Here is a 23,372-nt window from a genome sequence, read left to right as displayed (position 1 = left end):
AAAGTTGCTTAATGATTTAGTTTTAAAAAATCAACTTGGCCTTTACTACGTCTCTTGCCAAATCAATAAACTAATGATGCCAATAGCTAGCATGTGTTTGCTAAGCACGACTTACTGCAGTAGAATGTTGGGTCCTGATGGGTGGGGGTTTGGTTTGTATCATTTACTGCTGTATCCATGGCTCCTAGATTTCTTCCTGGCACAAAACAGATACTCAGCATGTATTTGTGAACAAACGAATCCTAATTTAATCATCAGAATCATTCATTTTGATGTGGTTGGAACTGTTATCATCATTTTTGTTTTATAAAGAGATTGATAATTGCATTTCCCAAGATCATACAGCTAAAACATGACACAGGTGGGCCTTGAACTCTTTCCCCCTGTGTACAAATTTCTGAAAATTAGGCTCTACAAGATGAATTTAAAAGCTTTCATTAACAACAGAAGAAACATAATTAAATAGTTGAAGCGCTAGAAACTTATCAAATTAGAATTGAGTTCAAAGAAAAGTGTCAACTGATTTAATCTGTAAAATATTTTAATTTGTGTGTGTGTAAGGAATACTTGCAGCCAGAGCTGGGGAGGTAGCTCTTGCTTAGTAGAAAAGCTCTGGCCTGGAATATGCAAGGCGTGGCTGTGAGCCTCAGCACCAGAAAATAAAAAAGGATTGTAGCCACAAACTGTACTTGTAAATACAATAAATAGGCCCTTCCGATCTTACTTATAATCACTGGAAAACATGGATTAAAAGATACTACTGCTAAAAGGTACAGTTCAATTCTACACAGCTTTTTTTTTTTTTTTTCAAAAGAGGAAACTAACCAGTCAACAAACACTGGGAAAACCTTCACCCCCTTGTAAAGGGAAAGTCATGCCTTTGGTTCAGCTGTCCATCAAATGATCCAGTGTGTAGGAGTGTTTGTTGTTGTTGTTGCCTGTGTGCATTTATGAGCAACATGTGCATGCAGTACCCACAGAGGCCAAAAGAGGGCACCGGGTTCCCTGGAACTGGAGTTAGTGGTCCTGTATGCACTGGCTATGGCCTGAGGTCCTTTGCAAGAGCAGCAAGGACTCTCCATCTACAGTCTCTTCCCTCAATGTCTCATCAGAAGGATTCATAAAGACACAGAAAGTGAAATAGGCTTAGCAAAGTACTAAAGAAAGCTTAATGGTCAGATTTGGGGAAATTTACTTTCAAAAGGCACATTTTTGTTCCTGTGTGATCTCTTTGTTTACTGTATGGGGACGAACTTGTGATGGCCCAGCTTTCTGTTCCTGCTGGCCCAGCTCCAGTTGCAAGCATCCCCCCCCCCACACACACACAAAATTAAAATATTTTACAGATCACATCAGTTGACATTTTTACTTGAACTCAATTCTAATTTGGTAAGTTCCTAGAGCTTTGTCACTAGTTGATGAAGAGGGATCATCTGACTACAGCAGAGGAAGAAGGAAGAAGAACTTAGCCTCCCCCCACCCAGAAAAATACAGTTTAACTTAGAAGAGGCTCATCAACCAAATTCCAGGCCGGGTGCCCTGAGGATGTGCCTGAAGAAATAACGTAGCTGATGAGAGAGAAACCTTATGAACACTGGGGAGGGGTGACTTATTCTGCTAACATGGCTAGTGGTGGGCATGGCAGGGCTTGGCACCCGGTACAAACAATCATCTGTGTATAAGCGAATGCAAGTGTTAGAACGTGTGATGGATTATAAAGGCAGCAGTTAACAATGAGCTAAGGGTGTTACATAAGACACAGCAGCCAAGCACGCATGGAAGAGAAAGCACAGTTAATGTGCTAACTTCTTCACCTTCCACATTTCTGTTTCATTTTTTTCCCCTTTTGACAAAGCAAGAAATTATGTTTTAAAAGATGAGTTAATAGGGCCGGGCATCGTGGCACACGCCTTTAATCCCAGCACTTGGGAGGCAGAGGCAGGTGGATCGCTGTGAGTTTGAGGCTAACCTGGTTTACAAAGCGAATCCAGGACAGCCAAGGCTACACAGAGAAGCCCTGTCTCAAAAAACCAAAAGGGGGAAAATGGGTTAATAGAGAAGTATGTTTTTGAAACAATTAAAAGTAACCAGTGTTAAAATCTAAACAAGGATAGGCATTTTCTTTCAAATTAATGTGAGGGGGTCAAAAAAAATTATACTGTAACAAAGACACAAAACAATGGAAAAGGGAAGAGGCATAAAACAGTTATAAAATAATAGAAAATGTACATATTATACGGCTGGCAAGATGGCCCAGCCAGTGAAGTTTTATCCCCAAAAAAACCACATAAAGGCAGAAGGAGAGCACTGACTCCACAAAGTTGACTTCTAAACTGCATGTATGAGCCACCCCATCATCGTCATCATCACCATCATCATCATCATCATCGGTATATCTTGACACAAGTGTGAAATTGTTGAGATTCCATGTCTCTATTGGTATTGCTTATTTGCAAGAGACAAAAGCTCAGCTTGAAGCAACAGGCAGCTTTCTGATTGACTTAGCCGAGCAGGGAAGGACAGAGGTAAAGACTGGGCTGGGGGCTCAGCAAGATAAGGCTGAAAGCCTCAGGAATGCCCAGTCTGGTCCATCTCTTTCAGCCCATGTGCCAACCTTATTTGAACCATTTTGCTTTTTTTCTGTGCTCACTCCTGGACCCAGGCAGCCTGGCCAATGATCTAGGACCAATGGAACAACATGGAAGCCCTGACAACTGAGAAGGGAAGGCACAGGGCAAGGATCACCTGGCTTCTGGCTTTCCTTAGGAGAAGTGAAGTATGCCACTCAAAGTAACAGATACAGGACTAGAGTGTAACCCACAGAGCAAAAACAGGCCAGCCATTTCCTCTTCTTCTTCTTCTTCTTCTCCTCCTCCTCCTCCTCCTCCTCCTCCTTCTCCTCCTCCTCCTCCTCCTCCTCCTCCTCCTTCTCCTCCTCCCCCTTCTTCTTCATTTTTTTAAATTGAAAAATAAAATCATTCATATTACATCTCAATTGCTATCCTGTCCTGTGCATCCTCCCATTCCTCCCTCCCTCCCGCTTTCACCCCATTCCCCTTCCCTATGTCTGTGATTGATGGGGACCTCCTCCCCCTGAATATGATGCTAGGGTATCAAGTTTCTCCTTGGTAGTCTGCTATCCTTTCTCCGAGTGCCATTGGGCCTCCCCATCAAGGGGACAGGCCAGCCATTTTTTTATAAATAAGATGACCAAAGGTAAAGAGAAAACATCAGGTATGTGATATTAATGATAGTAATATGCTAAGTAGAATGTAAGAGAAAAACATTGGGCTAGACCAAGAGGTCTTTTGATATTGATGACAAATACAGTCAGCAGTGACACTGACAGTAATGATCATAACACTGTGACATGACCAATGATGCCAAACTGGATATACCAGGGGGAGAGGGAGAGGGAGAAGGGGAGAGAGACTACATCAGAACAGTTCAGAGACCTGTTGTCTGGATTCTTACCATCATCCCCCCCGAACCCCCCCTCCGCACGCTCTCTCTCTCTCTCTGACTTTGGATAACCTACTTAATATTTCTGTGTGTCCATTTCCCACTCCATAACTAGAGTCCATAATAGCACCTACCTTAAACTTGTAGCATGTGAGGGGCAGTAAATGACTTAATTCACAAAAATAACACAATATGGCATCTGACAGGTGGTAGAAAACAGTCTGTTTTTCTAAGATGTAAATTATAGGAAAAAGGAGAAACATTTTGGCTCCATGGTTAGTGTTAACACGACTCTTCCCATCTATAATGCAAACAACACAAAACAGTCTTAAAATACTTCAAGTCTAGAAATTGAACCTCTAAGCACACACCCTGAGAACCTATGGACAAGAACTGGTTTTCTTATGAGCATCCGTGAACATGGATGAAGCCAGCCACAGGCTAGACCGGAATTCTTGGTAACCAATGCAAAGAAGAAAGTATACTGACCAGAGTCCATGGAAACTTCTGGTACGGACCATTCCAGTCACACCATGAGGAGTTTGCCATAGCCATTGCGGGTCAGAGCGAGAGTAGGAGAGTGTGATTCCTTGCACTGCTACACAGCTGGGTTGGGAATGATGATGCTGAGCCTGAACTGGTGAGGTCCGCAGGATCCTGGTCCAGCTGGGAGTGCCATAGGGAGAAGGCCTTCTGTGAGGATTCTAATGATACATCTCTCTTAGACAAGAGTCGGTGAAACAGCTCATGTTGTTATTGGGTCTAACAAGGGTTATTTAGAACCTTGTGCATGAGGGGGCGGGATTGCTAAGATGGATGCACATCATTGGCTGAGGGCTTCAGATACTGTGATGCCTGACTTGCACAGGAGGCATTCCACCTGCTAGGCTATGCGACTACTTCTAGAATTGTGGATGTGGGAGTCACAGGACGACACAGGCAGAGGCATGTAGGCATAGAACAAAGAGAGGCCAATCCTTACTCCTTCTGGTCTCAAGATTGAGATTTTTCAGGGTTTGGACACTCTTGACTTCACACTAGCACAGTCCATGTGCCCCATAGGAGAGGAACGAGGAGCCTGGCTTGGTCCTCCATCCTGGAGGTAGCAATGGCCTGGCAGTAGGGTAGAGGGGTAAGGAGGTGTTGGACAGTGACCATACACTGTGGGTCAAGCTGACAGACTTCATTGATCAGTGTTTGTTGCTGAGCCAAGAGTGCAATGGTGGTGACTGAGGACTTGAAGTGGAATCAGTTTGGCCGTAGGAGGCAAACGTGGGGATTTTGCCTTTGGTCTGTTTAGATTATGGAAACATTTGTTATTTATTCTTTGATCTATTTCTTTTTATTGAACAGGACTTTGTGGTTTTTATAATTGTGTGTATGAGTGTGTATGTGTGAATGTGTGGGTTTGTGTGTGTGTGTGTGTGTGTGTGTGCGTGCGCGTGCACGCGCACGTCTGCCTCGGTGATTGACTGTAGGATTCTATACTACGATTAAGAGGTATGATGCGTATAGTAGGGGACCAAGTGCTACAGTGCTGTTGGGACACATAAAGGAGATGCCAGGTCACCTTGCGAGGGTGGAGGGTGTCGAAGTGTTCACAGGAAGTAGAGACTGGTGAAATAACACTCCAAATGCTGTCACTAGTAACAGTCAAACCCCTCCCTCGGTTTCAGTGCTGCCATAGTGTATTCCACACTGAAGCTTCTCCAGGATTCGAAGCTTTTTAAGAGGACGCCTGACGACCCATACACTCCCACCTCTCCAGGAAGTTCCGTACGTATAGACTCATCACCCTTTCAGAGCACATTGAGCTATGACGCTACAACACATCGCACTGTACCGAAGGGCACAGCAGGCATTGAATTAGCTAGTTGGATGACGCAAAGCGGTAAAGCCGAAGAAACAGCGAAATCCAGCTCAAAAGGCCTGTGTCGAAGTCCCGTTTATGCTCCCTATTGAGAAAGGCCCCTTAAGTTTCTTTGCTAAAGTCTTGTAATCTCATTTGCGAGCCGTTGAGGGTGGATACAGACCTCAGCGCAAGACACATTGGGATGTGTCACTGTGGAGAGTCTTCATACGGCCCCACCAGCACAGCAGTTTCCCAGGGCCCACTCTTCCTTCCACTCTTGAGTTTGTTTCCTGGAGACGGCAGGGAGGATGCTCACCCTCTTTCTTACCTAGGATTCCTCACACTTAGCCCTCCCTGTACAGGGGCTCTAAAGCCTGCTTGACAGCCCTGTTGCAAGCTCTGTCACTGGACTGGCTCAAATTGCTTAGGGGTCTGCATGAAAGTATACACCAAACAAAATACTGTTTGTGAGTTTCGAATTTCTAATGAAATCACTCATAACCAGTGAACTAATTGTCCAAAATAGACACTCAGCACTGGGTTTATCATTCTTCATCCCTTAAAAGGATGTTTAATATTTTTTTTTTGATGACATGGAAACTTCTGATAACATAATTAAAAACCAAAACAAATATCCAATGCTTCAAAACTGTTTTCTTAATTAACACTTTTTATTTTATGTCTAAGAGGGTTTCATTTGCACCCAAGTGCACCCTGTGTGCAGTGCCAGCAGAAGGCAGGTGACATCACTGGATCCTGCCAGAGCTGAAGTTACAGGTGACTGTGAACTGCCATGTGGGTGCTGGGAACTCAACCCAGGGCCTCCGCTAGAGCAGAAGAGCTGTTAACCTCTGAGCCGTCTCTTTGGTTCCATGCAAAGCTGCTTTTGAGTAGAGGTATTGAGAAAAAGGATGGGCTGAAGCATGGTACAAAACGTTTCTAGAGGATGACAGGATTACAACTGACTTCACTTGCCTCTTTTGCATATATCTTATGGCTTATAGACTACTCAAGAATAATGTCTTAATTTAAAAGGTGATACTGTGAAATGCTATTGGGTGCTTCTCCTAGCTCATGCTTCGCATTAGGCTAGGATGTTGACATTATCCAATGAGAAGATAACCTCATCATTTTTAACTTTGTTTAGGCCTCAGAAAACAAAGATGATAATGAGTTTTTAGACCCCATTTCCCTGAACTCCCGGGAATATTTCAACATCCACCTTTGGCTGAGGTGCCGCTTGATGCTTGTAACTGCATTCGTTGCACAGATCCATGGCATTGGAATCATGAAAGGTACTTTGTTAACACCTGTGGTTTGGTTCACTTGGCATAGGAGATGGGGTTTTATAGGCCTGTGTCTATGATGATGCTCACAGCTTTGTAGCTTGCTCTCTTTCCAGAATTTAAAGCACAGGCTGTTAAACAAAACCAGCGATTCCTCACAGTTCTCTAAATCATCATCATCATCATCATCATCATCATCATCATCATCAAGGAGATTTCAAAATGCATTTTTTCTCGGGAAGGTGTCTAAGCATAGAGTTGACAAGCCACCAACATAGAGTTCCAATGTTGACCTTCCCCCTCCTTGTCAAATCTTCCCCCACCCAGTCTCCCATGATTCTCTACTTCGCCTTTCTGGAAGATGGAGACAACCTACTTGCTTGTTGGGTTCATTGTCAAACAGAAGGAGATGGAAGTTATAGTCTTAGATAACAGCTTGGCATGTGTAAACAGTAGCTCCCTCAGTGACTGGGAGCTGTCTAGTTGCGTGCCTACCTATTTTTAAAAAAATAATTTATTCAGATTACATCCCAGTTGTTATCCCCTCACTTGTATCTTCCTGTTCCCCCCTCCCTGCCTCTTTCACCTTGTTCCCTTCCCACCCATTTGCACGTCTCTGTCTACCTTCCAAATGAAAACATCTCATGTGATAACATTACTTTAATAGCAAATGACCAAGATTAGAACAGCCTCCCCGCACCTGTGTGTCTCATGTAATTTTCATTTCCCTTTTTAATGCCCTCTTACTCGTTGGCCATTGGGGGACATTATGCACACATCCTTTCCTGCTTTCTTGTGCATCTTGATGATCCCCTTGTGTGCATTAGAGAATGACATGACAGACTGTCTGAGCCTTATCCACGAAGTATGCACGGAGGCGAAAAGTGCAGATGACCCAGAGCTCCTGGCCGAGTTCCTGATGCAAGCCGTGATCCTGGGCCTGCAGGAAAAACACTTAAAGGCAGACATCATAAGAAACCTTCAGGTAAAGGAGACAGGGTAGTGTACACACCTGTGTTTACGGAAAACCCCAGTAGGACCAAAAGGAGGGGGATTCTCAACACTCATGAATGTGTGCCTGGCGCTCTGGCCCCAGCTCATCCATGAGCTAGGAAACACAAAGAGAATCCTTTTCTCTCACTAGGAAATCATTAATTTGCTGGAAGGCAATGAGTTCCTTTCTCCTCGATCTTGGTTAACCCTGGTGAGAAGCCTCCTTCTAATGGACGACTTAACAAAAGCTGAGAAGTTCAAGCAACAGTCTTCCAAAGAGGAAAAATTAATTTTCTTGAATCAAGCTCACAGAATTCTTATCGCACAGGTAGGGATGTTTTTTTTTTCTTGGCCACAGACTTGGGAAGGTACTTTTCTGCCATTTTTTTTCTTCTCCTTCCCTCACCACACTCACTCCAGCATTTCTTTCCTAGATGCTAACTTTTGGAGAGACAATTGAATTTCCTCTCTCAGCTGTTGACTATGCGAATCCATTACAGCCTTTAAAAAATATCTACCTTCCTCATGTCATGTTACTGGCCAAAATAAAACTGAGAATTGGTAAGAACATTTAAATATCTACCTTCCTAGAGTGACTGATAGGCATTTTTAACTGATTTTCAACTAGGCTAGGGTTAGTGTTATGAGAGCCCAGACTCCACATGCTTAAGGATTTTTTTTGGTCACTTACCATGTGATAAACCTTGTGGTATATGGATATTCTGGATGTAAGAATGAAGTTATGAGGTTGATTACAGCAATTATAATATGTGAATCTATTTGCTTTTGGACTGTTGCATTTTATCTAGCTATTCAATCATTTGTAACAAGATTATTTTCACAGTCTATTTTCTTAAATCATAGAAACCCAGGTATGAGTGCATTCCTAAATAATATCCCACGTTTTTGTTCTCTAAATTGCAGCATATTTTTTTATATTTATGTCAAATTGATAAAGAGTTTAGAGAGGAATATAGAACAGTGTATTGTGTCTTCTGCTTATTACTGATGCTATTAAGTACCTGTATCTTTAAAAACAATGCCCAGGAAAAAAAACATTATCTTAATGTGTTGATGGTAATGCCATGCTTTCCCTCTGAGCTCTAATACCTTGTTTGGGATATTTTAAGCAATAAATCTGCATCTTGTCAATGTAGGGTTGTTAAATCTTTGTAGTTTTACAAAGCAAGGTATCTTGAAGGTAAGGTTTCCATATTTCGCCATGATGCATGGTAAGAAATGGATCTTCTGCTACGGATACTTTCTTTTTTTGCATTATAATTTTTTATTAATTCACTCATATTATATCTCAGTTGTTATCCTATTCTGTGTATCCTCCCACTCCTCCCTCCCTCCCGCTTTCACCCTATTCCCTTCCCCTATGACTGTGACTGAGGGGGACCTCCTCCCCTGAATATGATCCTGGGTTATCAAGTCTCTTCTTGGTAGTCAGCTATCCTTCCTCTGAGTGCCACTGGGCCTTCCCATCAAGGGGACGTGGTCAAATATGGGGCACCAGAGTTCGTGTGAAAGTCGGATCCCACTCTCCACTTAACGGTGGAGAATGTCCTGTATGGACACTTTCAATATCAGGCACCATGGTTATTTTAGGCAGTGTTACGAAAACAAAAAACAAACAAAGAAACAAAAACATGCATAGATGTGCCACACTCTGCAGGCCAGGCCCGTTGGGAAATCTCTCTACTCAGCCTGGGTAAGAATCCAGCTATGGTGGGCCTTATTTCTGTGTCAGGGAAGCAGCCTCTCTCCTCAAAGGCCAGCCTCTTAGCTGGGCTCAGGCTCTCAGATGGTGTCTTCTTCCCGGGGTCCTGGCTTTAGAGGTCCCTTCCTTCTGCCGTTTATTGTCACTGAGATCCTTTTTCCCTTTTCAGCTTACTATGTTAATATATTTAAATCTTTACTAATTAAAAAAAAAAAGCAAACAGACGACATACAAAACAATTGCTTACCCTTAAGTACCTTGTATTCTTCTGACACCTGGCCATTTGGGCTTTTAAAGGATAGATTCCACCTGCCATGTTCTTCCTCGACTTCCTTTCACTCCTTGTCCAACTTTATTCTGGATTCAGACTAGCTAAATCACTGTTGATTGACCAAGGCTCAATTGCAACTCCATCTTGTATGCATGAGCCACTCAGTATCCGGTAGTGTCTACATCACCAGTGTCTTCTTGGCACTCGGCTTCCTCAACTTGTAGATCCCCAGGCACTGTGTCCTCTAACTTTCCATTTGTTTCTCTAGTTTCTTGATTACCACAAAGTCTTCTATTTCCATAGATCATCCCTTGAATTGATGGTATCCATTTATTGTGGCATAAAAGGCTTCCTGCGATGTGATCCAGGCTATATCATGGGGGTTTGGGTTTCTTCTTCTCCTTCTCCTTCTTCTTCTTCTTCTTCTTCTTCTTCTTCTTCTTCTTCTTCTTCTTCTTCTTCTTCTTCTTCTTCTCCTTCTTCTTCTTTCTCTTAGAGACACTGTATCTGTCACTCATAATGCCTGATAATAGACATCCTACAACTGGGCAAATGCTGGTGTCTGCCCGCTCCTTGTCTTCTCATTAGTCTCTCATTTCCCAGTCTCTGTTCTTCAGTATGGTTGTTGACTGACTCCCCAACCCAATGCTGAGTTCTTTGAAGCCTTGCTTTCCACAAATACTTTTTCTTCACCATGACAGGTGACTGGTGTGCTTTCTCAGCCCAGCAGAAGCACAATGGGGAATGGCCTTCCCTCTGGAGTTTGGTAGGCGCTGTTCTGTAATTTCCCACTCTCAATGTTTTAAATGAGAGCTGTAGTGTCAGTCTAAATTTTATTTTCTTTTGGCAAGAAACCTGTCCTTCCTTCCCCCAAACTTGTTAGATTTCTTTTCTCACCTCTCTAGTTCAGGAAATCCACCAACACCTGTCTTGGCACATGCCCCCTCTTTCTCTATGGAGGAACAGCTGAGCCCTTGGCATCTGCAGATAAGTTCCTTTCTGTCTGGGGAGGATTTCTTCTTGCTTAGTTCTTGCCCTCCCACTGCCTCCATTCTTTCTTTGGGGCTGGATACCTGTGTGAAACTCTCAAGAGTGTCGTTCAGCATCTTTGCAGTTCTCTCATTTCAGAAGCAAGGCTGCCATAGCCCACTTGCCCTAAGTTACCCTAGACTAGGTAGTTTGTAAATAGTAGAAATCTATTGCTCCCATTTCTGGAGAGTCAAAGTCCAAAGTCAAGATTTAACATCTGATGAGGACACATCCGCTACACAACTGGCCCCTTCAACTGGCCCTTGTGTCATGAAAGGGGAAACTGGCTCTTTGGGGCTGGGGAGATGGCTCAGAGGTTAAGAGCACTGTCTGCTCTTCCAGAGGTCCTGAGTTCAATCCCCAGCAACCACATGGTGGCTCACAACCATCTATAACGTGATCTGATGCCCTCTTCTGGCCTGCAGGTATACATGCAAATAGAGCACTCATATACACAAAATAAATAATTCTTTAAAAAAAAGGAATCAAGTTATTATATAGCACACCCAGGCCATTGACAAGAGTTTAGCTTTCATAATCACCAGGCAAAGGCTTACCTCTCGACATAGACAGCATCATTGTTGGAGAGGGCATTTCAACATACAAATGGAAGAGAACACAAATGTCCAGGGAGTAGTTGTGGTACTCCCTCATTGACGATTAGGTGAGAAACATGCCTAGCTCCGTGCCAGGACCATAGCAGACACTATAGATGCTGATTGTATTTGGCTATGTCTGCATAGTCTGTAATCTTTCCCTTGTAATTCTAATTTTTATAATTTATGGTGTAAGCTTAATCTAATCGATATTCTTAACAGGTAATATTTTTGGTACTGACCACCCTTTCAAAATTAGCTGATAACTTGTTTTTCTATGTAGGCTCTTATGTATGTATGTATGTATGTATGTGTAGATATATATGTATATGCATGAATGTTGTATGTTTTTATATATGCATGCATGTATATATACATGTATGCATGTATGTGTGTATATGTTATTGTTAACCTATCCTCAAACTATTTTATTTCACTCATGCTATCTCTTCTCGGAGCTACATTTGATATTCCTCTTTATGGTTGCTGGTTCTTCTTTCCTGGAATAGTCTTTGTTGTGCGTATTTTTCTTCAGGTCCAGCTGTGACAGTCAGCCAGTGGTGGTCGAAAGGGCAACTTCTGCCTCTGTGGCTTGGCTCTGTATCAACGTTTAAGAGTCTCAATTCCCCCACTGAATCGCTAAAGGAAAGAACAAAGGCCATCCAGCACTTTTGAGCTCAGGAGTTCAGAGGATTCAGTCTGTTGTCAGATCCCTCTTGGGAAATCCAGGAGGCCAGCCACAGCTCCCCTTCTCTGCAACTCACTGACATCCCTTCTGGCTCTCTTTGGGTACCATCTCTAATCTTTGACACACGCCTACCTTTCTCTGTTTCTCAGGGTCTTGGTTTGCTCAGAGAGCAGAAACCTAGTGGTAGGTGTCATCTGCCACCTCCTAGAACCCTCTTTCCTCCCCCACCAGTACCTGCTCAGCCAAGAGAATCAGTCGTAGGGCTCCACTGGCAAAAGGAGACCAGTGAGCATATACTCAAAGTACCATCTCCCAGGAGTCTTCCCTAGTCTCTCTGCTTCTGTGATCAATTCTCAGTTCTCACCACCGGTGCATGAATCTCACTGCACACTGCTTTGTAAGCATCCTTATGGTGGAGTTACTACACCTGGCTGGCCTCTCAGACTCCGTGCAGCTCAGTCAGTGACCGCAGGGAAGCCACTCTCCCCTCACACGTTTAGCCCCACAGTTTGCTTATTACTTGAGTTCTGCATGAGCTCAAAGCATAGATAGTGTAAAATCAAATCTACACTCAGCTTCTCCAACTTACTAGTCTTGAAGATCTGTCACCGCTCAATGACAATACCATTGCTTCTTTGCAGACACATTTGAAGCTGAACAGCTTGCCTCCTGCTATATTATATTAAATACAGCTTTTAAAAACAAAACCACAGCGCCTTTCTGTCAAAACAATGTCAGTTTCACAACAGGGTTTTTGTTTTTTGTTTTTTTTTTTCAGAGTTGGTGTTTACTGGGAAAAGGAACATTTCGATATTATGAGGCACAAAAGCATCTGCCACTAGCTTTCCCGACAGTTTCTCCTTATAGTATAGATTGCATCACAGGAGTTTGGCGACTTGCTCTTTTTAATCCTCTGGGATAGCCTCTGATAGTAACTAACATGTTCAGATTATATTTATGAAACAGAAGTAGGCAAGATCGTCATCCACTGACCTAGAACATAACGCTGCCTGGGTAGCCTTCCGGAACCTTCCCAAGACCCAGACAGGCCAGAGCTTTGTTCGGCTCCCATGATGCCCCACAGTTTCTTTTCCAATGACCAGTCACATGCTGTTGTAACTACTTGTCTTGCTGTTTATTATATTCTTAGTTAAGCCATCGTTCCATGCCCTCACTCTTAGGATACTGTGTTGTAGTTTAGGGTGTGGGCCTTGGGACCAGTCTGCTTTAGGCTCACATCAGGGCCAGGGGACCTTGGGCAAGTTACTTAGAGCTTTGAGTCCTTGCTGTGTCTTTGTCAAATGGACATAGTAATATTGCCCACTTGGTGTAGTGAATCACAGGGGCAGTTTATGTCGAGTTCATGAGATGGTGCTCGGCATGCAGGCAAACATTTAACTAGTCTTAGCTCCTATTATTCACTTCCCTCATTTATATTTAGTACTCATACATGGAGGAAATATTTTTTGACAAATGTCAATATTTGATGCAATATAGAACAATGTTTCATAGCTACGCCCATGTTGGCACATACCTTTAATTCCAGGACTTGGGAGGCAGAGACAGGCTGATCTAGGAATTCAAGGCCAGCCTGGTCTACAGAGTGAGTTCAAGGGCAGCTAGAGTTACACAGAGAACATTGTCTTGAAATGCAAAACTAATTAATTAATTAATCATAATAACTATTCAATAATCCTCCTGTGTAATCATTAAAGATGAGAGATCCCAAGGAATTTGGCATGTGGCCCTTGTCTATAAAGAGCTTTCTTATCCAGTTATGATGACATAATATGATATGATGAGTAATCAGTGCATTTAATAGGCATAAAAGTATTGCCTATTAGTATATGCAAATTTATTAATTATAAATAGTATGCAACTTCCAGATATTTCTCTGCTAGCAGCCTCTTAAGAACATGGAGCTTGTTTTAATGAGCACTATGAAAAGTTGAGAACTGGAGAGACTTGGAGACTATCATTGATTTTAGAAATAAGATAACACATTGGAGATTTATCAAAGACCAAATTACTGTCGTAGTTCATGGACATATTGGCTATTGTGGTTCTTTAAGACATTCTTGGCCACTGGGAGCTCTGAAAGAAGCCCATAGGCTGAGTGGCTTGCTCCAAACACTGAAGACTTTGTTGTTCTGCCTTCACCCAACTGTTGGGTTTTTAGGACACACCTTGGCCAAGCAGGTGCAGTCCAAAACCAGAAAGGACATCACTAAGTGGCTGCCTGCTCTCCACCTCTTTGAGATGGCCTTGAAGCTCTGCAAGGAAACGGCCACAGAAGAACAGGAGGTGGAGGCTGAGATCTTGTTTCAGAAAGGTAAGCTGCCCTGGGCATCACAACTGTGGTGAAGCACAAAGAGCTGTGATGTTGTTAGCAATCAACTTCTCAACTGTAAAAACTACAGACTGCACAAAGGGCTTGGCAGTGACAAGACCCATCGGTGCTCTGCATAAGCCTGTCTCGGAACACGGCTGTAGCCTGCCTCCTCAGGTACCAGGCACACACATGGTGCACAGCGATGCAGGTGAAGTCATCTGGACACATAAAAGAAAATACTAAGAAATTAAAAGTAAATCTTTTAAAACACATACCTACTAAATAACAACTAATAAAACAAATTACAAGTATGAATTAAAACAATAAAGGTTAATTTATTATTAAATAATAATAATACATTAGTGTCTTCCATTATTTCATTACCTAGTTAGACATCTTGGTTACTTTCTATGAGTAAGAGATAACATTCAATTAAAATATAATAACTGTACAGTAGCTGCCTTTACATCTTACAAACAGTACATTCATATGGCTATTGCAGCTGCAAGAAAATCAAAAGGTAACTCTTGCAGTCGCTTACTGAGCTACACATGTCACATGAGAGTGTCCAGATGGGAACCTGTGCCCACCCCTACTTGACACTTTTCCTTCCTCTGCACAAAAACTGTGGCTCTTCCGCATGGTGACCGTAGATTTCCCTTTCACGGCACTTCTGCTGCAGGGACCATCTCTCAATTCCTGTGCTTGAAGGATGGTGTCCACCATGATTGCTGGGAGACAAGCGGAGGGTGGACATTGGCATTGCCTCTAAGCATTTTTTAAACATTTACTGGCATTTTAAAAAATTCTTTCTGGGTGTGGTGGCGCACATCTGTAGTCCCAGCATGCAGGGAGGCAGAGGCAGGCGGATCGCTGTGAGTTCGAGGCCAGCCTGGTCTACAAAGTGAGTCCAGGACAGTCAAGGCCACACAGAGAAACCCTGTCTGGAAAAACAAAAGAAAAATATTTTTGTTAAGATTTATTTATTTATGTTTTTTTGAGACAGGATTCCTCTGTGTAGTCCTGGCTGTCCTAGAGCTCACTCTGTAGACCACACTAGCCTTGGACTCAGAGATCTGCCTGCCTCTGCCTCTCCAGAGGTGGGATTAAAGGAGTGCACTACCACTGCCTGGCTTTCAGTTTATTTTTAAACCTAAAAACTAGGCTGGAGAGATGGGTTAGCCATTAAAGGCCAGGCTCACTGCCCCCCAAATATAACTGTTAACAACTTTATTCTTAATTGGCAAAATTATATATTTTAGGTACAGTGTAATGCTTCCATATTTGTGTAGAGTATGAGGTGATTAAACCTAGCTAATTAAACTTACCCAATCATATTTCACTTGGTGGCATGAGCATTTAAGAATATAACTCATCACTTTTCAAGTATATAATATACTCTAATTATGACCACAAGGCTATACAGTAGATGACAGAACTCATCCATCCTCCTTCCTGTGTCCTGCCCTCCAGCGACTGGCATTCCACTTTCTACTCCAAGAATGGAGCGTTCTCAGATCCATGAATAAGTAATATCATTCAGTGTTTACCTTCCTGTGTCTGCCTTCTTTTGCTTAACACAGTGTCCCAGGTTCATGTGTGCAAATGGCAGCATTTCTTTCTTTTTATGCTGAATAATTAATAATAATAATATACCTACATATACAGAATCACATTTAAAAAATCTATTTAGCCTTAAAGAACACTCAGGCTTACTTTGTTTCTTTGTAGCTATGGGTTTTGCTGCAATGAGCATAAGCATGCAGCTGAGCTAGTTTTAGTATTTGGGAAATAGACGAGGACAAGTGGAATTGCAAAGTAAGAAAAGTAAGCCATGAGGCCAGTGCTGTTGGGAAGCCAAAAGTGTCTTTATTGAAAGCACTGCAGACACTCCGGTGGAAGGAAGCTTTAATTCTTTCGTCCTTAGCTTGTCTTTCATCAAGGAGTGACAGACAGACCCGCAGAAGACAACAATTCAGGTTCCAGAGTTTGTGGAATGAAATATCTGCTCTTTCATTATAAACGATAAAAAAAAAAAAAAAGAGAGACCACCATATTTACATGTTTTTTTTCTCTGTTCAGGCAGAATAGAGCGTCAAATGCTGATGGAAGATAAATCTCCAATTTCACAAGTAGAGAGTTTTTTCGATGCTATTCAAATAAGCCTAAGAAATGATCAGAACTCAGGGTAATGAAATCTCATTCTTATAGAACTATTCCTGTATGGTCTGACTTGTGTGTAGCAGTACACAGAAGGTTGGGGAAAAGGATGAATGAGAGACCTCATCCTGGCAGGGCTCGTGTGCTAGGACTCATTCACCCAGACAACAGGCTTACTGACCTGCTTCTCAAACTTGTTGCCTTTGGCTCTGACCTAAGGCCTCCTTTACAGGAAAAGATGGGATGGCTCTCATTTATCATGGTGGCATTCAAGGCTGCATAGACCCAGGTCTCTTGTCAATACCAAGATGGTAGGGACTTCTTCTGGACTATCGACTTATGCCTAGAAGATCCCACTGTCGATGCAGAAGAAGGATGCATTCTATATTTTCAGTAGCCATCCATAAGTCCACTTACTTCTGCATAGATACTACCTCAGTATTGAGAGGAGGCACTGTTGCTGAATCAGCACAGACCCAGGAGGCCTCAACTGATACTTTCAATAGTACATATATAGATCTGACCATCACTGCCTTCCATTCAGACCTCTGTCTCCTTTTAATTAGTATAGAAGAGAAGACAAGACAGAGGCCTAGTTTTCAAGGTGGATTTTTTCACTGTGACTTCTCTAGTGACCACTTTGCTGGGATGTTCCAGACAGGCCTTGACTAAGCTTTGCATCAGTCATAGCCTGGGATGTTACTAGCACAAGACCAGACAGAATGCCAAGTGCTCTTCCAAGAGCTTCTCCTTTCAGAGGAAGAGTCTACTAGCTGTGGGCTTAAGGCATGGAGGTTAGGAGGACACCAATTGGTCTATTCGTACCATTCGCTCTCCCAGACAAAGTACAACGAGGTTGTACAAGGAAGCAGGGAAGCTAAGGCTCATGTCATGTCGTTTTAGGTTAATAAGGGATTCCTACCTAGAACTTGCCCTGGTGTATTTCCATCTGAAGAAGCCAAAGAAGAAGCTCTCGGCAACACCATCAATGCTCAAGGTAAGCGCCACATTTCCAGGAATTGGAGGCCACTCGCCTTTGGTAGTTTTCAGTAATTCTGCACTGCTGAAATAATGAGGCATTTTGCTTCGTGGCTTGAAGACATTAACTCATTACCTCACCGTCACTCCTGCAATCAAATGCCTCTTTGGAGGCTTTAGGTAGATCTCTGGAAATTGATTTCACATAGTTGTTTCTGCTTGTTAAAAATGATGCACCCAGAATGCTAGTTTATGCAAATACTCAAAGTCAATGAGTGGTTGGAAGTGCTCATGAGAATATCGGAAATGGGCAAATGGTATGTTTGAAAGTAATAGGAACTGGCAGTGCTGTTCATTTCTCACAGATGTGTCGAGCACCTACTTTGATCAAGCCACTCTTCTAGAAAATCACAAATCAGCACAATCCATTTTCTCATAGAGCTGGTGGAGGGAGGCAGAACTTAAGGCAGCAGACAGGAAAGATGGGAACGGGGGAGAAGAAGAGAAGAGAGGGGCCCCTGGTAGGGAGACTTATGATGAGGACATTATTTGTGTCGCTGGAATGGTAAATGAAGGTGGTTGGATGATGTGATGTCAAGGTGGTAAGTGGAAGGTGGCGCTTTGGTGTGATGTCACAACAGGGAGTGTTGGATGAAGAGGGGGCTGTGCCAAGGGTCACAGGCAGATGCACAACCCACGGCAGTGCTTGAACACCAAGGTGCAGAGCCATATCCCCAAACCTTGCTGAAGGCAGATAATGATCCCGTCACTTAGGGAGCAAGCTTGAGGTTTGGGGGTTTCCAACAGAATGAGATTTGCTGATGGGCATAGGCCACTGCAGTGCCAAGGATCTTGACTGAGGAGATTCTAATGGCAGAAATGAGCCAGGTTGCTTTGAATGACATAATTAATTATTGCTGTATTGTGGTAGACTTTCATCTCCTTACCAAATAATCATTCATTCTGTAAGGATATCTTTTCAGAATAAAATCTCTTAATTTTTAAAACATATATATGTGTGTATATGAATATATATACATATATATAATTTTTGTTTGTTTTGAGGTAGGGTCTCTCTGTATAGACTTGGATGTCTTGAAACTATGTAGACCAAGCTGTCCTTAAGCTCACAGACTTCTACTTACCTCTGCTTCCCAATGCTGGGATTAAAAGTATGAGCCACTGCAACTGGCTCAAGTCTCTAATTTTTGAGTTATCAAGAACATGATTTAAAAGTTTTAGGCAATAGGACGTGGCCACTTCAGTCTCAGTATGCCCTGCTGCTAGGAGTCTCAGTGTGCCCTGCTGCTAGGAGTCTCAGTGTGCCCTGCTGCCAGGAGTCTCAGCTAGGCTCATTCTCTTATCTCCCAGATCTCCAGCTTGTGTCAGGGATGCCCCAACACCAATTTCCCTTCTCTCTCCCAGCCCTCTCACCCCATCCCCAGTCTCCTGCACCTGATTGCCCCCACCCCTGTTCTCCTCTCTATCCCCTCTCTCACTCAGTTCCCTCCCTCTCCCTCCACTTCTGATGTTTACTTCATTTCCCCTTCTTAGTAGGATTCAAACATCCTCCCTTGAGCTCTCCTTGTTACTTAGCTTCTTTGGGTCATAGCCAGGCAGGACTTCCAGTGGAGGGAGGGACACACCAACCCACCCACAAAACCCTCAACCCAAAATTTACCCTGCCTACAAAATGTTCAGGGATAAAAGATGGAACAGAGATTGAGGGGATGGCCAACCAATGACTGGCCCAGCTTGAGACCCATGGGGGAGACCCAACCCCTGACTCTATTAATGATCTTTACTATCCTTGCAGACAGGAACCTAGTATATCTGTCATCTGAGAGGCTTCATCCAGCAGCTGGTGGAAACAGATGAAGAGACCCACAGCCAAACATTAGGCGGAACTCAGGGAGCCTTGGACAAGAGTTAGGAAAAGGGTTAAGGGATCCAGAGTGGCCAAGGACACTAAAAAAAGGGCTATATTACTAACTAACCCAGGCCCATGAGGGCTCATAGAGATTGAACCACCAACCAAAGAACATGCATGGACTGCTCCTAGGCCCCCTGCACATTCGAAGCTGATGGGCTGCTTGGTCCTCAAGTGGTTCCCCTAACAACTGGAGTGGGGCCTGTCTATAACTTGGACTTTGTTGCCGCCCTCTGGATCCCATTTCCCTAGCAGGGCTGCCTTGTCTTGCCTCAGGGAAGGAGGAGGCACTTAGTCATGATGTGGCTTGATGTGGCCGAGTGGGTTGATAACCAGGGGAGGAGTGTGTGGGATAACTGGGGGAGGAATGTGTGGGGGGATGGAACTGGGAGGATAGGAGGGAGTGGGAGGAGGGGAGGGAGTAGGAAGAGGGGAGGAAGTGGGAGGAGGGGAGGGAGTGGGAGGAGGGGAGGGAGTGGGAGGAGGGGAGGGAGTGGGAGGAGGGGAGGGAGTGGGGTTGCGATTGGGATATAGAATGAACAGATAAATAAATTAATGAGAAACAAGTTTTAGGCAAATTTGTATTTAGCCAATAGAACTGTTTATACGATAGGTGCCTTAGGTAGGTGCCACCATTTAAAAAATCAACGTGACTATAAACTAGGGAAGGTTGCTCTGGTGGTATGAGAAAAATATTTATTGCCAGTTAGAGAAAAACAAGTGTTTGGTTTTCATAAAGAGCAGCACTGCAAAGTAGAGACTACATGAATAACATTGCTTTCTGGGCCTGTCCAGGAGATACGCTTGTAACTATGAATATGAAGTAGGATTTGAAAGGGGGAAATACTATAATTCCATAAAATTGGTGTAACTTGACATAATATAAATATTTTAGTAAGTTATAAAATTACTAGAGGCACAGAAAATAGCCTGGAACAAATAAAAACACCCATTCATGCATATTCAGGCTGTTGAAATATAACGTCTGAAATTTGTCTTAATAGGAACAACACAAAGCCCCTTAAAACCCTTTTTTAAAATATAGGACTGGGACCACTGAGGGCGGATGAGTTGGTAAAGGCACTAACCGCCAAGCCTTATTCCAGGATGCACATGATAGAGCAGCCACTAGAGCAAGGGGTCCTGTGGCCTCCCACGTGTGGACTGTGGCATACAAGTGCCCCCAAAATCAGTAAATAAAAGGCAGAACAAAATAAACAATAGTACTGTTTTGCTTTTAGAGGTGGGCAAGCAGAGCAGTCTTGGACTCAGATCTCAGCCTGACATACCAGAGTGACTTCAGAAGCCTTGCTTCCCCACCTCGGACATGGCAACAGCTACATAAGCCTTTTAGTGTGGCCAGAAACATAAAGTATTGAGCAGGGTGCATTAAGTGCTGTTGACTTTACAGAACTTCAACACAACACCTGTCTTTGTTTGTATTCCAAATTTGTGCAAGGAAAAATGAACTGGATTTTTTTTTTTTTTTTTTTTTTTTTTTTTTTTAGGAATTCTGTTGATGCTATAGTATAGCCTGGGGACAGTTCTTAACAGTACTAAGATGTCAGGGACATAAATCATCTCTACAGAAATGTAATTAATTTACATATATCATGTATTATTGGATTTTATATTCCAGGCCCCTACTAAATATGTTTGCTGATTTTATTGGAGTGTGTGTATGTGTGTGTGTGTGTGTGTGTGTGTGTGTGTGTGTGTGTGTGTGTGTGTGTGTCTTAATATATTCTGTATATAGGACCCTATATACATCTTTTGGAAGTAAATAGGCTTTCATGTCTTCATTTCCAACTATTCTGGATTTTCTCTTTCTTTCTGGTCCCATGGGCTGGTGAATGTTGACACCTCACCTCCCCATCTCAAAAAAAAAAAAAAAAAAAAAAAAAAAAAAAAAAGAAAAGCCCATCACGTTCTTCCCCCAATCCTTTTTGAAAATTCTATTTTGAGCCCAATCCCAGCCTTCTCATTAATGCATTCCCCTTGATGAAAAGTAGCTGCATTTCCCACTGTACCACGATTTATTTTCACCTTGCTCTGGGTTCTTCCATTCACAGCTGTCAGTCTTGCTTCCAGACACGCGGTAGATAAGTTGCTCGTGCTAGCGAGGTAGCCGTTGCTACAGCAGAGCCCACACAGTTCCCCCTGGGGCCTTGTCTTGGGCAGAGCTGTGTAGTGCAGACACCCATGGAGATGTCTCTCCTGGTCTTCTTTTCTCCTAACCTCTCCCTTGTGCAGGATGGTCATATCAGACCGCTTTATCCAGTGACTTAGTGTTCCTGGCATCTAAGCTGCTTGTTACCCTGTGTTTAATTCCTCAGTTTTCTGGCAGAATAAAGAAATAGTCAAAATATGCATATCAAAAATTAAAATGTGGGGGTTTAATTAAATATTTATCTAATTAAAGCTTAGTTGTCTAATTACTTAATTTTTGTTAGTTAGTTTGTTTTTTTAAGACAGGGTTTCTCTGTGTATCTCTGGCTGTCCTGGAACTCACTGTATAGACCAGCAAAGATCCATGTGCCTCTGTCCCCACTGGGATTAAAGGCGTGTGTTGCCATGCCTGGTCTAATTACTTAAATTTTTTTAATGAGTTAAAATTTATTTACTTCAGTTATCATTAAATGTTTAAGTGACTGTTTGCTGTGCTTGTTTTTGTAGCATTAAACTTGTGTTTAAAAACTGAATTATATGAGTGTATATGTGAATGTATTTTTATATATAGATAGAGATGTAGATATGTTAAAAAACTATCCCTGTTTACGGCTTAGTTTATAATGTTCTATGGAGTTATGAAAATCCCTTTAGCATTTTTCATAACAAGAACCCACTATCAAAATGACTCAAAATCCCCTGAGTCACTCAGGAGGTTGAGACCAGCGTATCTTGAGTTTGGGAGCAGCAGGGCTATGACCAGCATGCTGAAACAACAGAAAAGCAGAACAAATATGAATATCCTCATTCTTGGTCTCTTTTCCCAAATACATTTAGTCTAAATAACCTCTATCAAAATGGAGTTTGACATCACTTAAAAAGATATTTTTATTAATTCAATACATAAATCACGTAAACTCATTTTAGAAAATTAGGGCAAATGTACTCACTCTTAGGACTTGATGTAATTTTTGCTTATATATACAGAAATATGTGAGTGCATTTTGAAAAAAATAGGATCATATTTGCATACCATTTTGTAACATAAAAGTTTTTTGGGGTATATTTTAAATATCTTTTCATGGTAAGAATATATTATACTTTTTGATGGCTGCATATTATTTCACCAATAAGTCACCTGGAGATGATGAGAAGGTTTGTCAAGGAAATTGAGACACTCTTTATCATAAATGCTTTCTATTTAATATTTTAGCCTCTTCCCAGAAGGCATAGTTCTATTAAGGAGCCAATAGCAAGTCGATTTGAGTTGTACAGCTCACTGGCCTGGATTGCAATACGAGCTGCTGCACAGGTCAGTGTGTACAGAGTGACTCTCCCTGCCCTCCCTGTGGACTTGCCTGTGTTCTCCATCCACCAGATGCCGTAGCAGCACAGCGAATCTGCCTTAGAGAAAGAGGTTGAATTTGGGGAGGGATTTCTATCTGCCACATCTGTTTGGAGGCTTTAGAAACAGCCTCTACACCTGTATAGCATTTATAATAGCTAATAACCAAACACAACTTTTCCCATTTTTCCCTTAATGAAATGTTGGATACACAAGTGTATCCGTTTGAGACAGTTGGCAAATACATGCCATGACTGTGTGATGTAGCTTATTTAAAGTGACTTATACATTACTTAAATTCTCAAAGCTAACTGGTTGGCTTGGCTATGATGCATATTTTTGCATGTCAGGGATCACATATTATTTTTTTTTCATGTTGTGATTTTTTTTCTTTCTTTCATGTTGTGTCTTAGTCAGGGTTTCTATTGCTGTGAAGGGACACCATTTCCACTGCAAGTCTTAGAAAAGGGAACATTTAATGGGGGCTGGTTTACAGTTTCAGAGGTTTAGCCCATTCTCATCATGGTGGCAAGCACGGCGGTGTGCAGGCAGACATGG

The 23,372-nt window shown here is 42.5% G+C and overlaps 1 protein-coding gene across 1 annotated transcript in view; it reads left to right on the top strand.

The window, feature by feature from the left end:
* Positions 1-23,372, top strand: part of Cfap54 (cilia and flagella associated protein 54) — a 283,795-nt gene that overhangs the window by 187,785 nt on the left and 72,638 nt on the right. The window contains exons 52-60 of the mRNA XM_051139645.1: positions 5,139-5,238; positions 6,462-6,609; positions 7,428-7,585; positions 7,745-7,921; positions 8,028-8,154; positions 14,080-14,232; positions 16,315-16,420; positions 17,296-17,389; positions 22,683-22,781. Coding sequence (XP_050995602.1) covers positions 5,139-5,238; positions 6,462-6,609; positions 7,428-7,585; positions 7,745-7,921; positions 8,028-8,154; positions 14,080-14,232; positions 16,315-16,420; positions 17,296-17,389; positions 22,683-22,781 — 1,162 coding nt within the window. The remainder of the gene's footprint in view (positions 1-5,138; positions 5,239-6,461; positions 6,610-7,427; positions 7,586-7,744; positions 7,922-8,027; positions 8,155-14,079; positions 14,233-16,314; positions 16,421-17,295; positions 17,390-22,682; positions 22,782-23,372) is intronic.

This window comes from Acomys russatus, chromosome 31 (assembly GCF_903995435.1).
Source record: "Acomys russatus chromosome 31, mAcoRus1.1, whole genome shotgun sequence".
NCBI classification, from domain to species: Eukaryota; Metazoa; Chordata; class Mammalia; order Rodentia; family Muridae; genus Acomys; species Acomys russatus.
This window is presented reverse-complemented; position numbering and strand designations above follow the sequence as displayed.